At 35.1% G+C, this 15,827-nt stretch overlaps 1 protein-coding gene across 1 annotated transcript in view; it reads left to right on the forward strand.

Moving 5' to 3' along the window:
- The first annotated feature begins 616 nt into the window (after positions 1–616).
- rfx6 (regulatory factor X, 6) overlaps positions 617–15,827 on the forward strand; it is a 58,027-nt gene continuing 42,816 nt past the window's right edge. The window contains exons 1-5 of the mRNA XM_039749747.1: positions 617–1,047; positions 1,164–1,287; positions 6,512–6,573; positions 6,873–6,950; positions 7,543–7,570. Of these exons, the coding sequence (XP_039605681.1) occupies positions 617–1,047; positions 1,164–1,287; positions 6,512–6,573; positions 6,873–6,950; positions 7,543–7,570 (723 nt within the window). The remainder of the gene's footprint in view (positions 1,048–1,163; positions 1,288–6,511; positions 6,574–6,872; positions 6,951–7,542; positions 7,571–15,827) is intronic.

Genomic DNA, 15,827 nt, shown 5'->3' on the forward strand with positions numbered 1-15,827 from the left:
GAAACATTCAATAATGAACAAAGTGAAAAGGCGGCACCAGAAATGATTGTCTCTTAAAGTTAATGATTAACGTTCCAGATACGCTTTCCCCTGTTTTGCGAAGATGATAAATAAATCTAATTCATCACAGTGACGTAACTTCGGGTTTAATTATCACACCGATGGCGATTTTTTTTTCATAGTAAAAGCTATCCTGTCCACTGGATTGTAGGATTTTTTACAATGAACTCTTATTTTGATATCAATGTTATTTCAAGGCACAAAAAGGCGTCTCTCCAGACTTTCTTTAAATGCGAATGTAAACAATAATGCAGATGAGGGCAAAGAATGGAAATGCGGGTATAACAGAAGAAATTGTTTTCTGTTTCCACATCATCTGGGCTCACTAATAACAGGATGAATTAAAAGGAATCGGTTTGATACTCGCATTATATTTTGTTACGGCGCTCAGGATGTGATTTATTCATTCATATATTTATTTATTTCAGAATAGTAAGGGTTCGTTTTAAATTACCCACAAGAAGTATACAAAAAAAAAGTTTTGTTTAGTTACTTTGCACCGCTTTATTAAAACGTGTTGTGGGTATACCTGGCTGAAGGCAGCTTCAGGGGAGTCATGCCTCTGAAACAGATGGCTGTCACAACGGGTCCAGATGAGGCTTTTACTCACCTGCAGGCTTCTCAGAAAACCTCACCCGGCGTTCAGGAGGATTCGTACCTGTCGCTTCTTGGGGACAATAGCGAGCGCGACGCCGCTCTTAGCGATCAGGAAGAGAGCGAGCCAAGGCGCAAGGCTGGTGAGCTAGACAGCAAAAAGTCCTCTCGACAGGAGTCACCTGAGGACTGGCATACCCGATGTTTAACTTCTCCGTTTTCTTTTGCGGCTCGTTCCACAGAACCTGAAAAAGAAGTAATTTCTTCAGATGAAGATGATGCCGGGGGCGACGACAGCAAGAGGGACTTAATTAACAAGTCGCACGTGCCAAGGAAAAGTACGACTCAAATTATAAAAGACAAAAAGAAGCAAACTCAGCTAACTCTTCTATGGTAAAGTATCTTAACGGAACAACTTCTACTGCATGACCGCACTTCCATTTCATTCACAGAAAAAAAACATCTATGCGCCTAAACCTCTTAACTGCATTATTTCATCTTTACTATAGGTTGGAAGAAAACTACATTGTATGTGAAGGGGTCTGCTTGCCTCGTTGTATTCTTTACGCACACTATCTGGATTTTTGCAGAAAGGAAAAGTTGGAACCTGCGTGCGCTGCAACCTTCGGCAAGGTAACACAGACGGGTAGGGGGAGGGTACGCGTGTTATCCACAAGAGACATATTTTTAAAAAAGGGCCTCTTCAGCAGAGTAGACAATCTGTAAACATTACTGCTTGCTTTCAGCTGTTGTGAAAGACACTACGTATTGGTGTAGAATGACAGCAACAATTCAATCTGATTCGCGCGTGACTGATCGAGAGTCAAAAAACTGCACGTGTTGGGATTATTTTATAAGCAGCATTGTGATTTAAGTTATCTGAAGTTCTAACTTGCCCGAATTTATTAGCGAAAGCAGAAAGAAAAGTCAGTGAAAGATCAAAACTGTCCAACGTTTTAGTACCAATATAACGCTATGTTTCAATAATATCTATTAAGACGGTCATTACGAGTTCATCTTTTTTCCATTGAGTGCTTCCATTGATTAATTCAGTTTCTGAGCTAACAGTTTACACCTCAGGGTCGTGGAGTTCTCAATACCTTTAGCATCCTATACTGGACGAGTATGGTAGTCAGAATAAGTTCGGAGTTCCACTTTGCGTTAACGTCTTTAGGATAAAACAGTAAAGCAATTGCGACCCAGAATTAAACTCCTGCGGACAGATACTGATACTAAGTCAGTGAACAGGCTGAAATCTGAGTTATGAGACAACACCACTATCCCGCTGTGCCACAGTGCTGCCCGACTTCACATAATTCTTGACATGTATATGCGCAATATTTATATATATATATATATATATATATATATGCTGTATGATATACACATATATAGGAAACAGTATTTGAAAACCCTTTATTGCAATTGAACAACGTCAAATCGTTCGATAAAATGTATAAGCATATCTTCTTAATCTAAAAACAATAACAATGAACATTTTGTTATGTAATGCATAACATACGTACATAAATGTAACCATATTTCTACCTAAAAAATGTGAAAGTGTGATTTTTGGCTTAAATATATGTTGTTTTTGATTGTATTTATTTATATTATTGTGCAAAAAGTAGTATATTGCACAGTACAAATAGAAAACACATAATGAAATATCTAATTAAAATGATCTACATACATATATATTGGGCTGGACAATGTATGTGTTTAAACTGTTATTTCCAATTAATAAATACATAATTAACACTTCAGAAAAGCAGATTATGTACAGTAAGGATATAGTGGGTTGGATAATGACTGACTGACAAATTAAGTTAACACTTTTGCTTTCTAAAAATTCCAAGTTTGTGTTAAGAATATTAAAATAAATACATTTCAACATTCACAAGTTCAATAGTGCACTGCCACCTTACGAGCCCTGCATGCTATGTACTATTTCCAATAAAACTTAATCTGGCCTAATTAAACCACATTTTTACCTATACCAAAATACAAGTATAATGAAGAAATATTTAATAATAATGTATGCCTAAAAACTATGTTTATATATTTTTTTATTGTTCTATAAAAATAATTTCATTAAAAGCTTTAAAGCATCAAATGATAATGGCAAGGAATACCAAAAATTAACTGTCCCTGATCAACCAGGCTATTAACAGTCAATTTGCTGTACAAGGTTGATGGTCTGACTTTGAATCCATATGTTAAGATATTTTCTTTTTATTTTGTACCACATAAATGCTGTTATGGATAAATGCATATTTGCCTTAATGATAGCAATAATATATACAGTATATAACGCATTATTCATGTTTGAAAGGAAATTATTTTTCCTTTTTTACTTCTGTAGTATATGTCTGATTTTTACACCTAAGCATATGTGTCTTCTGTGTATACAGTTGTAATTGTAGAAATACTTGTTTTCCATTTCACTGTTATTTGCACATATTAACCTTGTTTGCCATTTCATTTTTATTTGCATTTATTAAAAACATCTGTCATCCCACCAATCTATCTATTTTCTGTACCTGCCTGTCCAGTACATGAGTAACTAAGTATATTCAGGCAGTGCAAATTTGGTTTATGCTATTATAACAGTAGTTAATGTGCATTGTTAATGAAATAAAGACACACATAAGAGGTGGAATTTGCCCCTTACAAATATTAGTTCAAAGAGCTTGCTAATTACCATGAGCAGTCCATTTATTTAGTGCATGTAAAATTTCACAATAAAGCTGTTTTCTGTTATGAGTAATTTAATTTTGTGTCTCATAATTCTTGTTTATAAGAATATTGTTAATTGTATCATATATATCAACAAATCTACTGATGTTTATTAGATATTTATTACCATTACGATCAAACTGTGTGAGAGAAAGAATATGTAGTTGATAAATGAGATATAGGTGAACACTTAAAAAAACTTTAAAAAAGATTATTTCCCATTTTTGAGAACATGTCATTTTGTTTTTTACATTTGTATTACTGGTCTCATTTATTACCTGTTACTAGTCATGCTGCCTCACAACCCCAAATGTCTAGGTTTGTATCCCAACCCTTTTACAGCCTGAATGTCTGATTTTCTATTTGTGCCTTCCTCTCACATTGTAAATTTGTACTTACTGTAATGAATAAAATGAAGGAACAGGCAGTATGGTGTAGTGGCCTTGGCAAGGGCTTTAAACTCCAAGGTAGCTGGTTTGGTTCCTACTGGTTTAAGGTTTAAGGTTTACACTAAGTGGCCCATAAGCAAGGAACTTTAACATGCTTGTTCTCCAACTGTAAAAATAGCCACGAAGGATTGTAACATAGCCAGATCTTGTAAGTCTTCATGGATAAAGATATAATCCAAATTTTGAATGTTTATAGTGTAAGTTGTGAGTTTGGGTATGTCTATGTGTATGTGTACTGCAATAGAGAGATGTCTTATCCAGAGATCTTTTCTATGTTGTGTTTAGTGCAACTGGCATAAACTCCAGCATCCTGTAACCATATACTGGAAAAATAAATGAATTCTAAAGTTAATGATTTGTTGATAAAATACTTTCAAAGCCTTAATTCAAAGTAACAAAGGACATATATTCTATGTACATAAAAGTTTAGTTAATGAGAAATCTAACTTATTAAGTTATTTTTCAGTTTATCTTTGCAAGATTCAGTGGAAACAGGTATATTTAATGTTAATCAGAAATAATAGTTTTTTGTAATAACTAGCTTTTTACCCAGTGGCTTTGCTCACTGAATGCAAAGGAAGAAAATAAAATGTAGTATTTATAAAATAAGTTATTAAGTAGTAAAATATTTTGATAAAAGAATTTAAAGAACATATAAGAAGCGTATAAATTATTAAACAGTAAAACATTTCCATAAGAGAATTTGAATGATACATGAGAAGTGTATAAATTATTAAACAGTAAAACATTAACATTTAAGAAGTAAAGATACACTGAGTACTAGTGCAGTGGTTTCGGGTAAACTACCTGCTTGACAACCTTGCACTACGTGCCTGTGATTTAAGAGAGAAAGTATTCTGAGAAATGTGGACGCTGCCCTTCCGTGCTTAACGGGCAGAAGGTCCAAACAATTCCCAAGTCCAATGCTTCACATGAAGAGGTCAGTACATCTTCTTAGTGTAAACCCTCCATCTTCTTAAAAGAATTCATTACAAAAGCAACCCTGAATGTTGCGGAATTTTAGTGACCTGAACTCACCTTAAGGGACAGTAAGTAGCCGTGCACCGCAATTTACCAAGAGAGTCACACTTCGATGGCAGCGATTACACTCATTTGCAAAGATTTCCACTGTCCAAGGAGCCGATGGGGCACTTGAAGTGTCACAAATAGTGCGAGAAGAGAGGACGCTGCCAAAAACTGCGAAGCTGTTGACCCGACAGAGCTGCCCGACATTCCGCACCTCCACTTTGTTGTTACAATCCCTCGCCACTGAAGGCGGTCTTGTCTTCACATTGTTTATAGCTCGGCGCAGTTAAAAAGTAGAAAGACACAAAGCTGTTTTCTTCATCTCTTCTACTATCTAGTACTGCCAATTAAAAAAAAGTTACAATGTGTCAGTTTCCGCGACAGTCACTTGGACAAATAAATAAAACTTCTCTGTCAGAACGCGCCTAACGGCAGACGGCTCAGTGCTGGAGTCCAGAGAAGAGGACTTTGAGAGGGCGATGCGGGGCGCACTTCTATGGGATAGATCGGCGTGTTTGTGTTTACTTCTTTTCAATATCAGTAAAATAACTCTCACACAAATAATAACAATTCGTAAAGACGATATAAAAATGGCATCCACAAACAAAGTGATTATTCCTGTATTATAATATGTTCTGTGGTCATACATAATTTCCATTTCGCGTGGTCATAGGCAATTTCCGTTTCAAACGCGAAAAGAATTTTATATATATATAGATTGATTTAAGTCTACAGTTAACCAAAGCTTATTCCATTACTGATGAGTAACATTTTATTCATCATATTCTAAGTTTTGTCTGGTATCATATGAATTAGTCATGCTGCCTTCCACTGCTCAGACAGGTTGGTTTCCATTTGGGGTGAAAGTACTCTTAATAGATTTTCGGTGGTTTATTCTCATAATCCAAAGCCAAGCTGCTGGTTTGACTGGTAAATTTGAACCAGCTCAGTCTGAGTAAATGTGATTGTATGGATGACAGTGTTTATGATGGAATAGCTATCAGACAATGCCTATTTCCAGCACAATGTAAAATACTGTTTGGAGAGTGCCCTTCATCACAAAGCCAGACAACAGAAAAAATTGGGATTAGAATACAGGTGACTGTATAAATGAAATAAACTTGCAAGGGCCATTCTATACATATACAGTATATAGATGGACAGACTGATGGATAACTGCTTATGTGTCTGTTAATTGGAATGGTGGGCACAATGAGTGTCTGTATTTCCTCTCATCTCTTTCCTCCATGGACTTTTTCTGCATAGAATTTGTTTATGGACTCTGTTTTTATCCAATTATTTGTTGTTATGTTGATTGAAAAATACCAAATTAAAGTCACATGACTAAGAATGTGCGTGTGCATGTGTATGTCAGAGTGTGCCCTACAGAAGACCAGCATTCTGTCTAAGACTGGCAGAAATAATGTATCCATCCATTGATTACGCAACCCACTCTTGAAGTTCAGGGTCAGGGAGGGCATGGCTATACTGGATATAAGGGAAGAAGCAACCCTAAATAGGATGCAAGTCTATTGCAATAAAATGGTTTATATAAAGAATATATTTAATGCTCCATACTTTAAGATATGTGTTTAAAAACTAGAGCAGTAGGCAGATTAATCCAATTCCACTTCTTCTTCTAGACTATTCGCCAGAAGTTTCCACTTCTCACAACAAGAAGGCTTGGAACAAGAGGACATTCAAAGTAAGATATGCTGTGCAGTGTTGTAAACTGGGAAGTATGCTGACTTAGACATTTTTCTTTTTTTTGGCAGGTACTACAGGTTTATAATTCAAACTCAATTTTAATTTAAAATATGTTATCTCCTGGCATATTTTAGAGAGCTCACATTACATATAAAGCTTTTTACATTTGTCAACATTTGTAATATAAAATTATTTTAATCAGTAATTTAGAAAGTTCACCCAAATTGTAATTTGTTCTCAGTGTTTAACCAAAATGGACCAATCTTTATTAATTTTGCTTATGGGTGTTTTTCACAGATACCATTACTATGGGATAGGCATTAAGGAAAGCAGTGCGTATTACCACTCTGTGTACTCAGGAAAAGGCTTGACAAGGTAAGAACACTGAGTGAACATCCATTTTCATTTCTTGTAGGTTTTATTATCAGTGATATCAGTAACATGTTTTATTAGTCAACAGCTTGATAATACAAATGGTATTTGCCTTGGAGGTAAAAAGGCAGGAATAATAAATTTGATGCTGTCCAGTATATTCAACAAAGAGCAATCTGTTTCCATGCTGTAAATTAAATCTGCACTAATATATGCTTTCAGCGATAGCTACCTGATGCTCTTATCTGTAAACTTTTTATTATAATTTAATGGTAAGAATGTCAAAACTCTTTAAAATTCAAATGAATGATTACTTTAAACCAGCTTTAATCCATAAACGACAGTACCATTTTAGAACAAAGAACTGCTTATATTCAAAAGCCTTTAGCATTGTGAACGTGATAAGCCAAACATCTGTTTAATTCAACTATCTTGGGTATACAGTATATATATTTATATCTCTAGTTAAATAAAACTCGTGAAAGGAACATTTAAAACATTTTTTTAATGTTCCGTATACAGTAAAAAATAATTAAAATAAAGAACAATTATTCCATATCTTTTTATCACTTAATTGCAATCTTTTGTGTTACAGATTTTCAGGAAGCAAATTGAAGAATGAGGTATGGATTTAATTTCCTGCCATTAAAAATCTTTACTCAGTATTCCAAATGGAACAAGTTTACAAGTAGTGGTTGAGTGCTGAGGGTGTTTATAATAAAATTATATTTTGTGCAGCTTGTAAGTATTATTCTGAAAGTTTTTCATGTTGTCTTTTTTCATTTGATTTTCTGTTCTGTAGTATTTAGGCTAATGCATTTGGTTTACAAATAGTTTTATTTATTTTCTGTTTTTTGTAAACATAATTGAATTAGTATGTAGAAGTAATGGTTGTATTTTTTAAATCTACAAGTAAGCTAGTCATCTCATGGGGCAGATACAGTGATTTGTTTTCTTCATATATTTAAGTCTGAAAAAGCATACCAAAAATAAAATAAAACCAACAAACCCTCAGATGAAGTAGTGGGTCAAACAGATAGCATTCAATGTCTTATCTTTGGTATTGTTTGGCTGTAAGTAAAGGAGTGGGCTACATGTTTGATGCTAGTGGACAAGAGAGAAAGACCTTTTTATTGAATCTGCATAAGCAATCCTCTTATCTGTATTGCATAATGGCAGTCATGTACATTAGATCAACATTTTTTTCTGTCCATTTAGTACATTCTATCACAAATTAGAAATGAGTGTGCCAGTCATATGTTTCTGTTTATCAATGACAACAAGGTGCTCACTGTGTCAGCAGCAAACCCACCATTACCAGAGTTTCCTGGTTATGCATTCAGTAGTAGCATCTCAGTATTGTTTAATGGTTACTGCGAATGTGCTTATCGGAAATCCCTCCTCCTTCACATGTGAAATGTTAAAATGGGAACCGTCCACATCTTTGTTTTGACTGCATCAGTTATATTTTTTTACCATGAAATGATAAATGAGTTGATATCCTTTCCTTCTCCATCTTACCTCCTGTATGTGCATTTACAACTACTGACAACTTCTTCATGCCTACATAGGGAACCAATAAGTGCTTCATTTTACTAATAACAAAATGCAGGGTTTATTGGTTCATTTTACAGACGCTGTTAAATTAATATTACTTTTACAATTTACAGAATATTTAAACATTACTGTTATTTAAAACTTACAAATGGTATATCAGAGTACATATACTGTCATAGACAGACATGGTTATATCCATTTTCTCTTTTTTCAAAGGATAGTAACATTTATGATATAAAAATAATCAGAATTTGCACTCTGAAGAAAAAACTAAATTAACTTTTCCAACTTCACATATTTTATAGAAAATCTTTCAGATATCCTATTGGTAGCAGTGGAAGTTCCAGGTCCCAGTGGACTACAGTGCATAATTGTTTGTAACCATTAAAACAAAGTGGTTCCTTCTCTTAGTAAAAATGATCATTTTCAATGATAATTTTTTTCTAGAGAAATTTAAGATAATAAAGCATAAAGGGCAAGAGTATAGTCTATGGTAATTAAAAAAGCATGGAAAAGTTTACAAAATGTATTTTTCTGGAAAGACCAGGTATTAGAGTATTTTATTGTTTAAGAAGAGAACAGTCAAAGTGAAATATTCTATCAGCTTTAAATCTGCTGTGTGGAAACTGTAGATGCTTTTATTATGTAAAATTATATAAAATATATATGTTTCCATATATGTAAACAATATATTTATATTCAAACGAATCATCTTTTGGAAGGTAAACTGATCTTATTAGATAGTGCTAGATCAAATGTTAAAAACGGAAGTAATCCTTCATCTATATATATAAAATTCTTTTTGCATTTGAAACGGAAATTGCGTATGACCAAGTGAAACGGAAATTATGTATGACCACAGAATATATTATAATACAGGAACTAATCACTTTGTTTGTGGATGCCATTTTTATATCGTCTTTACGAATTATTATTTGTGTGAGAGTTATTTTACTAATATTGAAAAGAAGTAAACACAAACACGCTGACCTATTCCATAGAAATGTGCCCGGCATCGCCCTCTCCCAGCCCTCCTTTTTGGAAAATAGCGCTGAGCCATCCGCCGCCAGGCGCGTTCTGACAAAGAAGTTTTATTTATTCGTCCACGTGACTGTCGTGGAAACTGCCACATTATAACTTTTTTTTTAATTGGCAGTACTTGATAGTAGATGAGAAGAGGAAAACAGCTTTGTGTCTTTCTACTTTTTAACTGCACCGAGCTCTAAACAATGTGAAGACAAAACCGCCTTCAGCAGCGAGTGGTCGTGACAACAAAGTGGATGCTCGGAGGCGCGGAATGTTGGGCTGCTCTGCCGGGTCGAGTGCTTTGCAGTTTTGGGTGGCGTCCTCTTTTCTCGCACTGTTTGTGACACTTCAAATGCCCCGTCAGCTCCTAGGAGAGTGGAAATCTTTGCGAATGAGTGTGATCGGCGCCATCGAAGAAAAACTCTCTTTGTAAATTGCGCTGCACGACTACTTACTGTCCCTTAAGGTGAGTTCAGGTAACTAAAACCTCGCAACATTCAAGGTTGCTTTTGTGATGAATTCTTTTAAGAAGATGGAGGGTTTACATCTAAGAAGATGTACCGACCGCTTCATGTTAAGTTTTGGATTTGGGAATTGTTTGGTCCTTCTGCCTGTTAAGCATGGAAGGGCAGCGTCCACATTTTTCAAAATAATTTTTCTCTTAAATCACAGGCACATAGTGCAAGTTTGTCAGGCAGAAATTTGCAGGATCGCATAGCAAATGTAATTTCTATACCACAGTGTTCGTGTACTGCCTTTCACAAGGGATCTGCTACCGAGAGATGATCCAAATGCATTTAAGCTGCTGTTAGTGCTACTTACCTGTTGTGTTATAGCGCCTTTAAAATGTACTTTACCCGAAAGCATTCCAGTACTGCTCAATGTATCTTTACTTCTTACATGTTAATGTTTTACTGTTTAATAATTTATATACTACATTTTTTTTCCCCTTGCACTCAGTGAGCAAAGCTACTGGGTAATCAGCTAGTTTTAAATATTTCTTTTTTAATCCATAATTTAATTTTCATTATTTTAATGATTATTCAGTTACCCCTGGTTTCTCCCAAATTACATATGTTAATTTATTTTATTTATAAAACACACTAATATTTCTTCAAATGAAGATGTATAAAAAATAAACAACAACAACATTTATTTATATAGCACATTTTCATACAAACAGTAGCTCAAAGTGCTTTACATATTAAAGAATAGAAAAATGAAAGACACAGTTATAAAACAAAATAAATCAACATTAATTAACATCGAATAAGAGTAAGGTTCAATGGCCAGGGGGGACAGAAAAACAAAAAAACTCCAGACGGCTGGAGAAAAATAAAATCTGTAGGGATTCCAGACCATGAGACCGCCCAGTCCCCTCTGGGCATTCTACCTAACATAAATGAAACAGTCCTCTTTGGATTTAGGATTCTCACGGAAGGGCTTGATGATGATGATGGTCACGTAGACTTCTGCCTTTTAATCCGTCCATCATTGTTGGAGCATCATGAAGCTTTGAGTAGGTGGTGGTGGCACAGGCCACCACCACAAAGAAACCGGAAAAAGAAACAGAAAAGAGAGTAGGGGTCAGTACCGATTTTAGAGCCACCATGAATAGTTATTTTGAGGAAATTGAACATATAGAGTATCAGGATTAAGTTAAATTAAGATTAAAATAAAGTTATAAAAAGGCCATGTTAAAGTAATGTGTTTTCAGCAGTGTTTTAAAGTGCTCTACTGTTTCAGCCTGGCGAATTCCTATTGGCAGGCTATTCCAGATTTTAGGTGCATAGCAGCAGAAGGCCGCCTCACCACTTCTTTTAAGTTTTGTTCTTGGAATTCTAAGGAGACACTCATTTGAGGATCTGAGATTACGATTTGGAATATAAGGTGTCAGACATTCCGATATATAAGATGGGGCGAGATTATTTAAGGCTTTATAAACCATAAGCAGAATTTTAAAGTCAATCCTGAATGACACAGGTAACCAGTGTAGTGACATTAAAACTGGAGAAATGTGTTCGGATTTTCTTTTCCTAGTTAGGATTCTAGCAGCTACATTCTGCACTAGTTGCAAACGATTTATATCTTTTTTGGGTAGTCCTGAGAGGAGTGCGTTACAGTAATCTAGTCGACTGAAAACAAACGCGTGAACTAATTTCTCAGCATCTTTCAGTGATATAAGCGGTCTAACTTTACTTATGTTTCTTAAGTGAAAAAATGCTGTCCTAATGATCTGATTAATATGTGATTTAAAATTCAGATTACAGTCAACAATCACCCCTAAACTTTTTTCCTCCGTCTTGACTTTTAATCCTAATGTATCCAGTTTATTTCTAATAGCCTCATTGTATCCATCCAATAAAGCATAATCGTCTACTTATGTGGTGTAATTTGGACACACAGATTCTTAGCTACCTTATTTTAATGCATTTCATACAAATCTTTAGTGCAAAATATTGTGTTTAATTCTTACGTACAGATAAAATATGCAAATTGTAATAAAAATAGGTTGTGATTACACTTAATACATTTGTAATTTGGAAACAGCAAACTCATTTGCAGAATAAACTCCACAAACAAGGAAAACATGCAAAATCTGTATTTTGGTAAGAGGGCGTATAAATAATTTTTGCAGTCTGAGATGCACATACAGCCCATTTAACCACAAGCAGATCTGAATAACATACCTGTACATACAGTACTAAGAGAAATGTACTGTAATTGCTTGAGGTGGAGCTTTGCTTTTTATTATGTGAGATGCTATAATTAAATCCAAGTTAAATAGATTTAAAGTTTAAAAAATGGATAATCCTAATGCAGTTGATCACTGGTAATTCACCTTTCTATTATTACTACAATAGCAATTACAAGTATTTTCTAATACTCCTTTTTAGGTTAAGGTTCAAAAAGAAATGTTTCCTTTTCAAAGAATATTTGAGCTGTAGCATGTCAGAATTTATCAGTATTTGCATTAATATCATGCCTTTGAATTGGTGAAGGAAATTATAATTTAGCATTTTGAATAATATCTGACAGTGAATCCAATCACAATGTACAAAATGGATACTGTGTTACAGCATTATATTTCTTTGTATCTTTTTATTATATTCTAAAGATATCATTTTTGACCTGGCTTAACACAGAATTACCAAAGCCTACGAAAAAACTCGTAAACCCAGCCCACCTTAAATCCCTTTGCACCTCTACATCGGCGTCTTTTGTCTTTTAAATGTGTCAGTCAAAACAAGCAACAAGCAGCCTGCTTATACCGTCTTACCCCCACCAACTCAGAAAGGGCACAATGTTCTCCCAGTTCAAGCCTCGATTTTCTGGGAGTGAAGTCCTGGAGTTTTAGAGGGCAAAAAATATATTGTTATTTGGAACACATGCATTTCATGGGTGTTCCATGTCTACAACAATCTATGTAAACACATTGTTAAAACAGAAACATGTTTCATGTTTTAGTATTAAATGACAAAATGTAGACATCAACTGTATAATGTGTGAAGCCTGAAGTCCAAAGATCAAATAAACACTTTCACAAAAGGTACAAGGATAATACAATAGCTTCCATGGTACAGCGGTAAGAACTGCTGACTTGTAATCAAGAGTCCCCTGATTTGATCCTGACTGCCTTGCAAATTTACCGTTTTGAGTAGTGAGCTGCTCATATTGTTAATATTATACAATCAAAACATACATTTGATTTGCGTCTGTAACAGCTGGTGTAAATTTATAGTACTTTTAAAAGTTAGTTGTTTTTTTTCACTTTTATTCTTTCAGTCATGATACAACACCCCAGCCCCTCCCACCCCAGATCTGACACTGTTAGTTTTTATTTGAAACTGGGAATAACTGTAGATGTGAGTGGTGTTTTGAGACAATGGAACTTAAAATTCTCTGATCTGAAGGGATAAAATTGGACACAAAAAACGCTGGTGAATCTGCATTTTTATTTCCCGATTTTGCCCAGTCTCGACATTTTGGTGCATGGTGGTGTTTCTTTTGTACTCCAGGGCATGCAGAGGAAAGAATAGCACAAAGAGGTCAGTTCCACGCTATATGCAGTCATCAAATTCAAATGTTAACAGTTCTCATACACCCAAGGACCATCCTTCCTACATTTACGACATGTGAACCTGTTGCAATGTACACACTTCTCTCTATGCTGTGGATTCTATTACATTGAAGGGGCACCTGACATTGACCGAGTTTGCTTTCCTTGGCGAAGAGACTTAAAGTCAGTTATATCAGCATTTCTAAACTGTCACAATATAACCAAGAACAGATACATTTTTCCAGGGGCCTCATTACCTTGTTCACAAAAATATTGGGATTTATAAAAGAAAACTTAATGTAAAAGCTTGCATATATTTACAGCAACTCGACCCCATGCATATGCAACATTTTGCATTTTGTCTCAGTGTGTAAATATATATATATGGGTGGCACGGTGGCGCAGTGGGTTCGCTTCCCAGGTCCTCCCTGCGTGGAGGTTGCATATTATCTCCCTGTGTACAGTATGTGTGGGTTTCCTATGGGTACTGTGGTTTCCTCCCACAGACATGCAGATTAGGTGCATTGGTGATTCTAAATTGTGCTTGGTATGTGCCTTGTGGTGGGTTGGTGCCCTGCCTGCGGTTTGTTTCCTGCTTTGCACCCTGTGTTGGCTGGGATTGGCTCCAGCAGACCCCCGTGACCCTGTAGTTGGATATAGCGGGATGAGTAGATGTATATATCCATCCATGTATATATATACAAAGAACTACACGACTTACTGAATACTTTTTTATATACAATATTGTTTTTTTTTCTGCTGGGGCTAATATTATTAGTTCAGTGGAGATCATTACTCTTGAATATGCTATATAACACATTCTTGCTATAGATCAGTTCTTGCTTTGCCTTGTGACTTGGATTTTGTGGATGGAGATTAGCAAACACAATTTTACAGGAAACTGTATTCTTTTGAAGACAAACAGGTAATGAGTAGGTTGTAGTCATACTATTTTATTTTTTACCACTACTATATTGTTGTTTTCTTTTTTTTTTATTGTGTTATTATTGCTTTATCGTGAATGACATAGCCAGACAATAATGTTCTATTATAGTTTGTTGTTTGTTGTATTGCATTGTAGTTTAACTTATTACCTGTCACATTAACGTTTACAGGCTGCAAATTTATATGGCCCATGCAATAAACTATATGTTTTAAGCATTGTATAGAAAGCAGGTGAAAAGAAATAATATTGTAAAGTATGTACAATGTTTACCCCATCTATGTTCTGGCAACAGGGGATCCCTTTAGTGAGCTGCATAGGTGTTTAAACTTACCAGGTCATAGGTCCTGGCTTATGTTGTATCTAGGGCTTGAAGTGGATTGAGCACATGGCATGTCTGACAAGAACAGAGCTGTGGAAACACTGGATGGCAATGAAGAACACTACAGCAACAACGGCAGAGTGCCTGGGGTGCTGTGTTTTATGAGAGATGCACGCACCACCTTTTTTGGAGGATCGGAGGTGTTACCAGTACAGAGTAAAGACAGACATTAATAAATAAATTTATAGTAATGTACCTGGTGGCCAAATATATGTCTTGGTGATCTCTTTCATTTCTGAGTAAATGTTTGCCTTTATTTCAGATCATTTGGAAAAGCAGAAACTGATCTAATGCAGGAATGTTTTACTCATGGGCAGTTGTCTATAGCACATTCAAGAGTAAGCAATGCAAATGACCTAATAATAGATAGAGCTTTTTTTGTCCCCAGAGGGAAATTTGGCTTTTTACAGAAGATCTGTAATATTATTATTATTCATTATTTGACTGTTTTTCCAGTTAGAGCTCAGGCAGGTGAAGTGAATTGCTCATGGTCACGCAGTGTCAGTAGCAGGAACTGGACCCACAACCTCATAGTTTGAAGTCCTAGACCTAAAGCCTTAAGCAATACACCACAGTGGCTGCCAATAATATTAACCCTTGGTGAAATATTGTATACAGAAAAGTATGTACTTACAGAGTACTACTGGTAGACCTGTTTAACCAGTGGCACTATAACTGAGGCCCATTGTCTTATGAAAATTCCCAACTTAACACAGCTAGAAAACCTAAGGATCTATAATGTTATAAGGATTGTATCTGAAAATATCAAATATGGTAGGTAGGTTAGGAATGTGAGGTTGACTTTGGCTTTAATGAAAACTGTTATTCTTTTGAAATTCTTACTATATTTTGCTTTTCCAAAATAAGCATAATATTATATAACTGAATAGCTAGTCAGAATAATAATACTGT

The sequence above is a fragment of the Polypterus senegalus genome, chromosome 3 (genome assembly GCF_016835505.1).
Source record: "Polypterus senegalus isolate Bchr_013 chromosome 3, ASM1683550v1, whole genome shotgun sequence".
In the NCBI taxonomy this organism is placed as follows: Eukaryota; Metazoa; Chordata; class Cladistia; order Polypteriformes; family Polypteridae; genus Polypterus; species Polypterus senegalus.